Genomic DNA, 14514 nt, shown 5'->3' on the forward strand with positions numbered 1-14514 from the left:
CAATAATTTTGACAACTAAAACGTTCATTTAAAAAGATAAAGCCGATATTTAAAAATAAATATGTCTTATCTAAGGTAGTCATTCCCTTTGACACCTTGCTATATAAATTTGATTTACATTTACTTACTGCTCCTTATATACTCTTACCCCATCTTTAATACTATAATTGGGATTTGTGCAACAGAATATTTTAGTTAATTTATTTCTTACTATTAGTTTTCTTTTTTTTTTGTTTCAAAAGAATCCTGTTGAAACAATTATTAACTCTTCACTCTATGTTTAATTTATTTTAGAGCCATTACTAGGTCTTTCATAAAAACTATACATTCTAGGGTTTTAAATTATGACTTACTTATTCATCAGCTGAAATAGATCTTTAAATTATTTATTTTACTTTGGTTTTCCTAGTGCATATTTGTAGAGAGGTGGGTTAGTCTACTTTCTCGCTGCTGCAGATGTATGTCTTCTGTATTTACTCATGAAGGACAATGAGCTTAGTATAAAATTCTTAGGTTCATTTCCTTTCAAGAGCTTTAACTGTTCTTTTGTTGTCTGCCGAAATTCGCTTTGCAGAGTAAGTCTTAAGACAAATCCTGTTTTATTTTGTTTTGTTTAAATCCAGAAGAGGAGCTTTTAGGATATGTTTTTCTTTGTATTTATAATGAAAATATATGTATTTAAGGATGAGTCAAGGGGATGCGACTCCTAATATTTCCTGAGACTTACTGAGTTCTTTCAGCCTAACTTGTACATTTTTAATCAAGTGTTATTTTTATTACTTGCCAAATCTACCGTGAGACTTCATAGCTTGGGCCCTGGAGTCTAGGAGATACAGCTTCAAAGCCCCATTCTGGTTCTTCCTGTTACATGACTTTGGGAAAGATTTAACCTTTCTAAGCTTTAGTTTCCACATCTAAAAAAAGAGAATAATAATGTTGTCTACCTCATGGGTTGTTTTTGTGAGCATTAAGTGAAGTGATGTATATAAGGCACTTGATAGAGTGCCCAGTGAATAAATAGTAAAGATTCAGTAAATGATAGTCCTCATAGGAAGACAACGTTAGTATCCTGAAGCAGGTTTCTGTTTTCTGTCCTCCAAATCCATCATCTTGTCTTTTCTTGTCATCTCTCCATTATTTTCCTAAAAAAAAAAAAAAAAAAAATGCAGGAAGTTCTTTATCTTCCATACCATTAACTCAGTTTTCTACAATATCTATATCCATATCGGTTTGCTTTCTCCAATGCAAACTTTGCTTTTACTAGACCTTATTGTCTTTCTTTTTCTCTACTTCTATTTTGACATCTGAGCTTGCTTTATTTTTGATTTATTCTTTTTTTCTGCACTATGTTTTCCATAGGCTCCACATTATTGTTGTTTTTCTTCTTTGCTGTCCTCTTTTTCTTTCTCTTCCCTTCTTTCTTCTGTCCCTTGTATTCTCCTTGTATGTTTCTTTTCCCTTCATTTCTTTTTCTTTTCTTTCTTTTTTGGTTTCCATTCTTTTTTTTTTTTTTTTTTTTTAATTCATTCTCAGTGATAAACTCTGGTTTCATAAACTGTGATGTTATTCTTGCTCTGATTATTCGAGCACGGACCAACTCAGATCTGCTTTTGAAGAGGGTGGGATGATGGGCAAAACCCCCAGTCAGTTCCGAGATCCTAGCAGCAATTCTTCCAAAGTGAGTATGCTGGGTGAGGATGCAATCATTTTGTAACCTACTACCAAAACCGGAGGCTTACCAGCCAGTTCCTACAAACACTGATAACCTGACTCTCCCCTTGTGGCTTCTCTAGTACAAGATGGTGGTGGAGTTAGTTGGTCAGAGCTAAGGCTCTGAAGTCAGATTGCCTGTAGTCAGTGTCAGCTCTTGCTACTTATGTGCCCCTGAGCAGGCTCATTAAACTTTCTGTGCTTTGATGGTCCTTATTTTGGTAATAAAAGTAATAATACCTGTTTCACAGGATTGTCATGAGAAATAAATGAAACAATGAACATAGAGTCTTTTTCACAGCGTGCAGCACACAGTGAGTACTCAATAAATGCTATCTAATACTCTGTGCAAGAAAGTGTGGCTGGTACAATAGGAAATCCACAAGTCAAGATGTTGGTTCAGAAGCTCAAGGCTACCAAGGCCAAAGTTTATGTTATTCTCTTTATCTTTTCTTAATGGTTACTGCAGTTACAGGCCTTAGGAGGAAGGGAAGATCGAAGGAGGATCAGGGAGTGACTATAGCAGGAAAGCAGAGGCTTTCTCAAAAATACCCAAAACCATCCCACTTATGTTTCATTAGTCAGAACTGTCTCCTGTGCACCGCTCACTATCAGGGAGTCTTGGAAAACATGATTTTGGCATCCCAACATACACAGTAGGAGAGACAATGAAAAGGAAAGTTGGAATTTATCTCCTATTTCCTGCCATAGTTTCTGAGAATTGAGACTCTGAAAACAGGGAGAGGAGAGATATCAGAGTTAATACTTGGGCTGCCTTGAAAATAAAAGGAGTACTTGTCCAGTAGAGAATTATGTGTCTGCTTTTTTAGCCCATGAATATCTTGGGTCTTTAATTCAGGAGACAGGGAAACAGGGCTGAGGTTTATGGGTATTTCGTTAATTTCCGCCCCTCCCCCCCTTCTTCCTTTCTTTAGGTGGCAAGCCAGCTTTGTTTACTTAATGTAAAGTATTTGAAAAAGTTAAAAATTACTGTTCTCATTCTGGTCGATCAGCCACAAGGTTATTTGAAATACCTACGAAAATTTTGTAATAGATTTCTGTTAATCTTAATCTTTTCCTTAGTGTGTGTTTGTGTGTGTATGCAGTGTATAACTGTTTAAAAATATTTTTTGTTACTATCGATGTCTACTAATTTAGAAAGATGTCCAGGAGTTGACATATTAAACCAGGAGTTGCTAATAGACGGAATAACATTTACTTAAAATGCTAGAATCCAAAATGCTTACTAATTTTCATTCAAGTTTAAAATGAAAGCTGAACACTGAAAATCCTTGCTTAAAAAAATATATTTTGATAAGCATGTAGAAAAGCATCATTTTAATTCTTTGTACTTAACTATAAAAAAAAAGAAATGCTGTGGAGTAATTTAAAATAATAGTAATAACAGAGATGCAACCAACTATTTTTGTTGCCTGTCCAAGGGTTAAACTGCTGACTTTTGAGGTAAGAACTCTGCAAATCCCTGAACTGTGTAGAAAAGTTTCAAAGACATTTCTGTTTGGCAGTTCAGTGAAGCGAATAAGTATGCTCGAAATCCTCATTCTGATATTTGGTATTATAAAGCACTCCGCTATCAAACCAAAGAATATTTCACCGTCCTCTAGACAACATCACATCAATGACCAGCCACGAAGGGGGAAGATCTGCCCACAAATAGAGAGGATTTGTTAAAATGGGTGGACAATTTCTTCCTCGGCCAGTCAGTTTTCCACCTATGCCACTGGCTTGTAAAAACCAATCTTTTTGACAGATCTTAGTAGCATTATTATTTAATTAAACAAAAATATACTAAGGTGTTGAAATGCTATTTTGTTCATCTGTTACAGAAACTAAAAAACATACTAATAAAATTTATAAGCATAGAAGAAAACTTAGCTTAATTCAGTGGAGATTCATCAAAGTTGTCCTGAATTTTTCTGGGATGATAGGTTGTTCATCTCAGTAAATCATAGTGACGTCTTTGGAAGCCTATGATGTGCCAGGAACTTTATATTTATTACCTCAAATTGTTGCAACCACCCTGCAGAGTAAGTCTCCACATTTCAACTCAGAAAATCGAATCCCAGAGAGATTCAGTAAGTAGCCCAGTGTTACAGAACTCTTATTAGGTAGCAGGTCATGATTCACCCCAAGTCTTCCTGACTCTAATCCACAATTTACATTATTCTCCTGTGATTGGAGACTATGTTTATTATTACTTTAAGAATGAATTTAAATTAGAAATAGAAATAATGGAGGTGGCAATGTCCTCTTTCAGGATTAGGTCAGTTAGCTTAGAATTGCATATTTATTTATTCATGCCAAGTGCTGGACAGCATACAAAAAATTAGCAGAAAAGGGAAAATATGCAATGTCCTCCAGCGTCTTTCCCAGGCTTGGGTTTCTTGCAGCTTGACTGGGATAAGCTTAGGGAGGAAGCTCTCATATTGTCACATTTTTTCTACTTCAAAAGATGACAAAGCTTGGGGAGGGAAATGAGGGTCAAATTTAGATTCCAGGTTGTGAGTTGTATAAAGAGAGAGAGGCTATTCGAATGGTCAGAATTTATAGTCTCAGGGTAATATTATTGGAGGGAATTGAGCGTACAGGATAGCTGGCGGAAACTTTTGTGAATTGATATCAATGCATTTGACCTCAAGTTAGTGTACTTCTTCTTTCTGACCATTTATCAAATTTTATTCCATGAGAGTTTATGTAGCAAAGTGTTTCAATGAAATAACTCTTGAGCTTGCAAACAAAATATCATTTGTTTGTAAGGCTGCTAAAACTTAACTGACGTCTTTTAGGTATAATGACAAATTCTGCAAATAAGCCAGAATTTATAAAGGAAAGAAGACACTAAAGTTTAAATGACAGAATTTTTCTTTGTAAATTAGGGGCTATTTTCTTTTAAGTCTAAGAGACCAAATTCTTATACCTTTGGATTATGCTCAATTTAGGTAATCGGTGAGTGGTTTCACAAGAGAGTGTAATAAAAATATGATTTGGATGATCCCAAATCGTTTTTCTCTTTATCGTTTCTGCTTTGGTCCAGGTGTGGATGGCTCCTAAGTAGGTGTCCAGGCGATACTAACATGAGTCACATTTCTAAATCTGGAGGTATTATTAACTCTGTTTTCTCTTACTACAACCCAACATTAGGCTTGGAACTTTTGAATTAATGTTGAACACAAAACAAAACAAACGCACTCCCATTAACAGTATATTCCTGCTTGAGGTGGGACTGACAATCTGACAGTCTTTTCAGGGTCTTCATTAACTGACAAAAGAAGACTGGTTTCCTTTGTTGTATAGTCAGTATTTTATTCTTGAATCATCATGGGCATGCACTGACTGCAGCCAGAATAATGTTTTTACCAATCTCAGTAGGCTTTAAACACTTTCTGCCTCATCTTCGTTGTTCCAGCTCATAACAAATTCTTTTCCCATAAATGCTGACTTATTTAGCATCTGTGCAATGATATTGATTTTCTGGCTACTCGTTCCTTTTTCTATTTTATGCAATCTTAAGAAATATAAAAAGCGTCTGGTTTTGTCATGGATTTTTTGATGAATATTTAGTAAGTTGTATATTTGGATGATTGCTGATTGGTCATGCGATTTCTCTGTAGGTCTGCTCTATGTAATTGCTCATATTGCATTAGACTCATTCTTGTATTTAAAGAAGATGGCCCTGTTTGGGGAGCAGCTTTCACTATTAGTATTTGCTGTCGCTCCTGTTGTTGATAAATTCTCTTTCTGTACTAAGATGTGTATATGTTGCCCCTTTTTCTCTGTTGCCCCTTGAATGCTTATTTTGATAAATCTATCCAGGATGGTTGGAGGGTAAGTTAGTTCTTTTTTCTTTTCAATGAATGCAGGTGAGTCAGTCACTCAACATTCAAAAATTCCCCTTGTTTTTACGGACCACCAAGTACAGATTTTTTTTCAAACACTCACACCTATGCAGAATTACCTGGGACAACTCTCAGGGAGAGAAATTTTTTACTTTAAGTGCTAGAAGTTGCACTTAGAAGCCCAACAAGAAGCACCAGACAAAATGTCTCTCTGGGGATACATCCTATTTCTTCTAAACCTACTGTTGGGCCTATGAAATACTGTCAACTGCGCAGAACAAAAATATAATACAAACATCAGGTAGTGATAGTGTCGTTCATTATCCTGTTTTTACAGCTGGAAACTAGAAGTGTTTGGGACGAGGTTCAGCTGAGGTTCCCTGACTGGAGAAGAGTTACCTAACCAGTCTGTAAACCACATCAAAGTGTGAGCATCTCAGGCAAGGTGACAAGTTTGTAAAAATAATGTTAAGAAACAATGGAATAATGTTATGACATTATATCAGAATAAAATATTATAAAAAAAATATATTTTTCTCCAGCTGGATCTCTTTCTGTTTACTTTTATAGAGTATGCCCATGTTAGGTTTTGGAACCTTAAAGCGAAGTTAAGACTCAAGAATCTCCTGAATTCTGTGGTAAACAAAAATCAGCCTACTGAGTTGAGAGGGACAGTGTGGATACAAAAATTGTGTGACCATGAGGACACGATATACTACACTTGGCTTCCTGATCCAATTGTCAAAGAATCACCTGACAAACAATCGTGTGTGTGTCCGTTTCACTTTTGTGGGTCCTTCCGGAGATGGTGTTAATAGTGATTGATAGCATACGTTCTGCAGCTCGTTTGAATTGTAGCTCTACCACTAACTACCTGTAGGTACTTGAGTTATTGTGTGTAACTCACAGCCTCGGTTTTGTCATCTATGAAATGGGAATAAAAATATTACCTATATCATGCAGTTTTTCAGATTACAAAATAATAATGCATGTACAACATGCAGTGCCTGGCCCTGGCCAAGTGCCTGCTAAATGTTGGTTATTATTATAAGGTCATTAAAGGATGAAAAACTTCATAACAGGAAAAGATTACATATACAGGACTCCCCAGAAAAATCATGTATATTTTTTTGCCTTGAAAGATCATAGATAGATAGATAGCCACATCTTGCAGGCATTTATAAATGTTACCCTTTTAGTGTATATTGTTATTTAAAGATAGCTGTCAATAATTCCAAGAAGAAACCTGAGAGATTTGAGGCATAACCGCATGTGGCTTGTTATGGGACAGTGGTCACCAGGCTCAGGGTTAAGAAAATCTGCTCTTTTTCTCCAAGTTGCTTAGACTTTCAGCTTCTTAGTTATTGCCTGTCCCCAAAGCTCTTGGTGCTCAGTCTTCCTGCTCTTGGAGGTGAGAGGGGTCTTGGTTTTCGGAAGCCAGGGAAGTGTGGGTCCAGGGTGTTCAGCAGAAGGGGGTAAGTGTTAGGGCGTCTCACACTGCCGCTGTGAACCGCAGAGCTCCTGGCACTGGGCACTCAGCCCGCCCTTCTCTGCTTTCACTTTGTATTTGGTTTACCAGATGTCCAATCATTTGACTTTTTCACTTCTAGATCATTTTTGTCAGCATAAATATAAATAGATCATAAAATGTTAATCAGACTTCCTCATAAATAAAATTCTCTCAGGATACTAACAAATTCATCTATGACTGTTCCCTAAGCTAATTAGTTACCCCCTCTGCCCCACACACACACAGGTAGAAAAACCACTGGTTCAGAATCCACTGGTTTTCCATATTATCTTCCTCACTTTGGTGAAATTCAGAAAATTGTGAAATTAAATCACTTCTGAAGTTATACATTATCAAATGTCAGAGTAAAATTATCTGAATGCCTCCTTCTTTCCATGTGTAGTTCCAATTTTCTGAAGCTAATTTCTTCTAATCATAAGCACTCCAAGAAGAACTAGTTTTTGCAACTCAGCACGAGGGCAAGTAACTCTTATTTCTGCAGGCTGAGTTGAATGCAGGAGGTTTCCCAAATCTGCCCGAATACAATTGCTTAAAGTACAAAATAAATATTCCCTGTTCTGTTACTATTATTTTGTTTTTAGTGCTAAGGTTCCCAATAGTCAAAACCTTGCACTTGATATTTCTTAAGGAATCTTGCCCCAATGTGATAGTTAACATGGGAAATTTGTTTCTCTTCTTCTTCCCTCCCCTGCCCCCCGCAAAGGGTAAAGTTTAAAATATGGAAGTTTTAACTATGTGTTAAATGTTATTTTAAAATCATTAGGTTAATTTAGACATTTATCAAATTTCGCTGTACTTTTAGGTATCTTGCCATTTGCTCATGAAAAAATAAAAATATTTTTGAGGATTCTGCTTTACCATAAACAAGTAACTGGAATGTCTTTCCAGACAGCTTTTGTTGTTGGTGCTTCTGCTCCTCATCCAATAACTACACTGTGAAAGAGAAAGGAGATTAGCATCACATCTCAGGCAGAACTAGAACATTTTATGCTGAGACTAACATTCAGAATTACACCTTGACTCATTTCCTAATTTTCCTCACAGTAGTGCATCGAGTCTACTAAATTATTACATGGATTCAGTATTAGTCAGCAAAGGGCCAAATCACGCTATTTGTTTTAGAAGCAAAACTTCCCTGCCTCCTGGGATCCATCACACAACCTCCCTCCCTTTCTTCAGGATTTCGTGCCTTATCAGGTTCTATATTGGTTCTTAATGAGTATTGTATCAAAACAAAACAAAAATGATTATTGTTCTTATATTTTAAAAATTCATGTGGTCAGGTTTTAATTTCCTTAGTATTAAGTTCTTTTGTTGATACAAACATACAAAATAGTCTAGACCCAATCTTGCCCCTCTGAAAACTTTGAAAATGACAGTAAAAACTCCTTTTTTCATTTTTCATCTCAGCTCATAACAAATAGGTATGAGAACTCTATAGTACTTTTCTCTATTTCCTTCATTTTCAAACCACCGCATAGAAACCATGACTCATAATTTTGCAAATAATTTTGTTATAATTTTGTTATCTACCACTTCTTTATGACTTATTATGCACCAGGAACTAAGTTTAAGTATTTGGCATTACTTTGATTCAGTTGGTGCAATGAAGTAAAGTAGATATTAGCATCCACATTCTAAGTGGAGAAACTGTAACTTTGAGAAAAGTCAATTTCATATAGGCAGAAAACGAAGGATCCAGAATCATCACTGGTCCCCCTCTCATTAGGCAAACACCCACAAAAGTACGTATATGGTGATTGTGATGGGGAAAATGTAGTATGGAGTGAAGCAACATGCAGCTCCATCATTGAAAATTCACAACAATGGAGATACCAGGTTCTCCCTCTGCCTGGGAGATGCCAGTGTCCATCCATGCACATACGACGGGGGCACAGAGATGACCACATGCACCTGTCATACCTCAAGGAAGATAGTGAGTCATTGTCTCCCCGCCCCCAGTATTCTGACCCATCCTTTGTAAATATCCTTCAAAAATGAAGAAAATAAAATAACAATACAAGCTGCATGATAATTTCCATATTTCCTTGTTAAGTAAAAACTTGTCACACCTTGCATTCAGATACTAAATTGAATAAGTGTCCTGATTAGAATGTCATAATGCACTGAGTCAAATGCCTTCCAATATATAGTCTTTGAAAAAGAACAAAAGTCTGTATATATGTACTTGGATTTGTTTTCTGTGTGTTTAGATTAGCATTGCAGCTCTCCAATGACAGTATCTCCTGTTTGACAGTTTCTTTGTGCTCTTCAGTGCTAACAGCCACAAGAAATAGGTACCCAATAATTTAATATAATATCTACTCATTGCAAATTAAGAATACTCTCATAGCTGTGTGTGCCTTGCAGCCCAGCTTTCGGCCCTGTACAATATTCTCTTTTAGGAAACTGAAGACAGGAATTTGATTTTAGTTGAGACTTTTTCCGTATCACACACAGACATGTAGAATGTTAAACACTGCTAAGTTCTTTGTTAAATTACAAATCAATTGCCTGTCTCTACAGCTGAATAAGGAATGTTCCAGAGGCCTTCAGTTTTGACTTAGCTTATTGTAATGTTCTGATGATGATGCACTTTGACACTATAGGGCCAGAATTGGGAGCCATTTCGTTGAGGAAACTGGAAACCCTCACCTTTTAAAAACTAAATTCCCCTAACATCACATTATTTCTTAAATTTAAGATGATATTTTCTGCCTCCCTCACTAATGTCACTTCTCCACGTCGAGAACAAGAGCGGCATTTGGCATTTGTGTATTGCAAACCCAAATCGCTGACCCTTCGTTTTTAGCACTTTGCCATTTTGCTTTCGCTTTTTTAATTTGCTTGTGACTCTCTGCTTCCCCCATCTTTTTTTTTTTTTGGTACAATGATTCTTACCTTGTCTTTCCCCAGTCCGTTTCTGACCTGGAGAGACGTGCAGCATGTTATTGTCAGGACTTCCCGTGCAGGACATTTGAACGCTAATGACTGGAAAACCAATGCTGCTGGTTTTAAGGGTGAGAACTTCTTTCATATTCTGTCACAGGCAAACTATTTTTATTTTTCCCCCCATTTTAAACAGAGAGCAGGAAATCTAACCCCTCGAAAGAAACTTTAAATTTTGTGCTGACACACGAAGAGCTTGATCTTTTAGTAAATAAAAGGCAGATTTTTTTTTTTTAAATAATTAAAACAATACATATTAGGCAGATTTCCTTGGCTTCCCACATCGTACATCAATTTCTTAAAAGATAACCAACTTCCAAGTGTAGTCGGACTACGGGGCTCCTAATCAGTTTATTTGCTGTCATTGACTATCTGAGTGCTATTTGTAATAATGTATTTAAAATTCCTCACCTTCTACAATGATTACCTTCATTTAAATAATAACTGGTATATCGTTCACTCGAGTATAGCACTGTTAGTTTCTAGGCCATGCTTTCTGTACATTTTGGGTTTTTTTTGAACTTCCACAAACAGAAAAGTAGGCATACCTTCTAAAACATTATATAAACTAAAACTGCTTATGAAACTTTATAATATGCAGTCTTTATGAAATTGTGCATAATATATAATAAGTGCTGACTATTTTTCCCATGACTGATAGAGATTATTGTTTCCTCAAACTGTATTACTAACTGTAGCCATTTTTTTTGGTTGTCATTCATAACATATGTTAAAATAAAAAGAAAATAATTATATAAAGCAGATGTCCTAAAGTTTAGTATATTTACTCAGGTTTCAGATGACCTAAATTTAATCCATTAATTTAAGTTACAACAAAGGTTACTTTTTGTCACATCTGCAGACTTAAATTTACTCCCAAATAATCTCAGTATCATTATATATCTCTATGAATGAAAAATGACATCTCATAACATGGAGAATATCAGCTAAAAAATTGAGGTTCTGGTCTTCAACTCATTGGTTACAAGATGAAAAATCCTGGGCAAATTATTTAATTTTTGTGGACCTTAACTTCCTCAACTTAAACATTTTAGAAACTGATAATATTATCTACATATGATATCTTATGTATGATTTTAATATATCCTTAGTGAATTATACCCAATGTATGCAAATAGAAAATGTAATTTTAAATTATTTGCAAATAGCTTATTATAGTCTCATGCTTAGCCAAAACTTATAAATATACCAGGTAACAAGCACCATATAAAATGTTCTTGATTAACATCTTCACTGAAAAGCTTCCCTCCATTTTTAGAACAAGAATATCCCTCTGCTTTTCAGTATTATCAAATTCTTTTCCATGTTCATAAACTAGATAACGCAGCAGTGTTCAATGAATGCTCAGTCTAAAGAGTTGTAAATACTTTTTGGGATCACATTTTCTGAAGCCCAAATCAAGACACTTCATCCCAAAATAGCAATTGTTATGTGCAGCATCTAAAATATTTGAAATTTCAGTTGTTCTAGAAAATCTAGGATGTAATTTGCCATATGTATGTTTCATTTTGATTAGCTTCCACATACATGCTCCCAGTTCCTACTATATAAATCCGTGAGGCCGGAGGGTGGGGCTTGGGGGGAAGAAGGGACCAAAATATAACCTTGGCTGGTTCAACGCTGCAATGAACTTTTTAGCAGAAAGTTCACAGACTAAGTACATTGACCTCCACGAAGCTGAGGAATCAACTTTAGCCTAAATAAAAGTCTTAGTTTTACTTATTCCTTTTTGGCAACTTAGAAAGAGCAAATGGTTCTAATAAAAAACGCAACTCTTTTGAAAACCTCTGTTGGTTTTGGAGAGGGGGAAACAGGATTTAGACTAAATCGCCAGATCCAAACCTGATTCTGAAGGGGGCTGTACACTGCTTCTGGCAGGGAGGAAAGAGCATTTTACTATTGCACGTGGCAATATTTAGTATAATATTTCACTCTTCTCTTAGATTGCTGCCAAGAGTAACAATTAAAGTTCGCTTTTTCATAGATGAATTACCCTGAACGGTCTGGACTCCCAGTGGAATTGTTTTGTAATTTTGTTGATGGCAAGCCCCATATTTCATCTAAACATGATCATAATAAGAAGAATTTTTTTGAAAATGAGTTATTTTCTTTTCTACTCTTAAGCATTACCATTCCCTCCCTAGTGTCCCACAAATAAAAGTGATTAAGGCAAAAGCTAGCAGGAGAAGCGACGTGCTTTGGGGAAGGAGAGAATGCAGGTCACTAGGCTGTAGAAAGATGGGCTGGTTTTTTATGAAATAAGAACTGAACGAACAAAAAGAGCCAGTTCTTGGAAGAGGTTCATGCAATGAGAGCTCAGCAAGAGCCCATATTTTAAATTAGGTCAGCCGGCTTTTGCAGGCCTTCCTTAGCAGGAACACATGGCCAAACATTTCTCCTTAGAAGAAAACGGAAGTTGCTTACAAACAGAAGCGAGTAGCCACAGCCGCACACCCTCCTCCCATGCACCTCAGTTCTAATGCTGAGTGGGATGTATACGTGAAATGGATCTGAAAACACTTATGCTTCCCTGGGCTTACTTTTGTGCCCTAATGTTGAGGAATTTAACTTGTTCGAAAAATATTTTATTTTTTTTTTAAAAAGGAGAATAATTTTACAAATTGCAACGGAAACATCAGTATCAACATCAGAATTTCCTTCTCATCCGATAAAGCAGAAGCATTGCAGAGTAGCAAACAATTTGGTTTGGGGCCTGGCCATCAATAGACATAAGAGTCTTACTTATCACTGTTAACTTCAGAGAAGCTAACACCCTAAAGAACAATCTCTCACCAAACCCTGCCAAGTCCACTTCACACAAAGTTCTCACATTTCTTCAGACATACCCATATTTAGTACATCCTAGTCAGAGAACACAGCCAGATTATCTAGACTGGCGAGGGCTTCTCCTTAAGGCAGACTTGATCCACTCTTCCCGAACACGTGCTATGGACCAGGGAAATGAAAGAGATTCCCTCCAGAAGTAGCTGCTGGTTTCCTGTTGACTGGCATGGGCAGGTTCAGGCTAGGAGGCTGGCCTTGAAAAAGTGAGGAATGTGGCTCTCTACTGATTCAGCTATGTGTTTCTCTGAGAGTGGGATTACCCTGGAGTTGCATACTGATGTGCTGGGTGCAGAGAACTTCCTTCTCCTTTCTCTGTGCTCTCTCTTCATAGTGACACTCTATAAACAATCCTACACTGAGATTAGCTCACAGTGAAGGGAGCCCGCCCCAAAGAGGAAGCTACTCATCAACATTTTACTGCTAATGTTACCTTAATTTTTAACAATTTTAATTGAACTAAGATCATTCTATCCTGCTGCTTCTTAAATAATAATAACCATTTGCTATACTATAGTTAAGATGTCTCTTGAAGATTCGTTTTTCAAAATAAACATAGACAGATAAATATATACATATGGAAACTGACTAAACATTATTTTGGTCATTCACGTAGTGAATAATCCCAGCTAAATTTCAGACACCTTTTAACTTTAAACCTCCTCCAGAGACAGTTTCTTTAAAAATAAATAGAATGAATATAATGCACCTATCAAAGAATCTAATTGAGATTATGCACGAGAATAAGAAAGTATTTGTATGAGACCAGATGAACAGATGTGATAGTCGCCACTAGAGAACTAAAATGCAAATTCCAATATTTTGTTACTGACCAACATTTGCAATGCCAGGAGATGACCTTGGCACTAAATTGTTTGGGTTTTTGTTTTTTTTCTTCAGTATTATTTCTTTCTCCCTTGATCCCTTCCCTTTCCTTTTATGAAAAGTCTGTTTATTTCTTCTCTCTTTTTTCAATGATCCCTCCTGCTCCTTAAAATGTACAGATCAGCTGTAGAAGGGCTTTTGCCATCTGGGAGATTTTCTTCACAGAATTTAATTTATGTGGTCTCTCCATTTATTTATTCACAAATATTTCCTGAGCACCTTCAGCATGCCAATCCAACACATGTTGAACTGCAACCAAAAGTAGAAGTGGAAGGAAATGTCAGAGGCCCTATTGCATTGCCTAATGTGATCTGGCCATGGTGTGAATTATATACAGAAATAGAAATTTACCCTGCACCTTTATTTCCCCTTCAGTCAAGCCCAGATGATCTTCCAGGTCATGTTAATAAGTGTCGATGATAGTTTTCTCATCACGCAAGGTGCAGCCTAACCTCAGCAGCAGAAGGCATCTAATGTAGAGACTATATCTATTGTGGCATGTGATATGCATTTTGACCATCTCTGTTAGTGTATAATGGCTATGTGGACCATAGAACCATGCTGAGGACGTTAATTCTGCATTCTTCAGGAATCCATGGCTGGCATCATTTCAGGAAGAATTTAGCTCTTTGTTGTAATCTCCCTTTTTTATACTGCTTTAATCTGAGGAACCTGCAATTCCACCACCCCTCTCTCCCCTAACCGCCGGGGCTGTGCGGG

At 36.5% G+C, this 14514-nt stretch overlaps 1 protein-coding gene across 4 annotated transcripts in view; it reads left to right on the forward strand.

The window, feature by feature from the left end:
- The window catches only part of PCSK5 (proprotein convertase subtilisin/kexin type 5), a 404343-nt gene that overhangs the window by 204417 nt on the left and 185412 nt on the right, over nucleotides 1-14514 (forward strand). For all 4 annotated transcript variants that reach the window (XM_006918450.2, XM_015594534.2, XM_025051431.1 and 1 more), the window contains exon 10: nucleotides 10015-10118. In XM_006918450.2, the coding sequence (XP_006918512.1) occupies nucleotides 10015-10118 (104 nt within the window). The remainder of the gene's footprint in view (nucleotides 1-10014; nucleotides 10119-14514) is intronic.

The sequence above is a fragment of the Pteropus alecto genome, unplaced genomic scaffold (genome assembly GCF_000325575.1).
Source record: "Pteropus alecto unplaced genomic scaffold, ASM32557v1 scaffold95, whole genome shotgun sequence".
Lineage (NCBI taxonomy): Eukaryota > Metazoa > Chordata > Mammalia > Chiroptera > Pteropodidae > Pteropus > Pteropus alecto.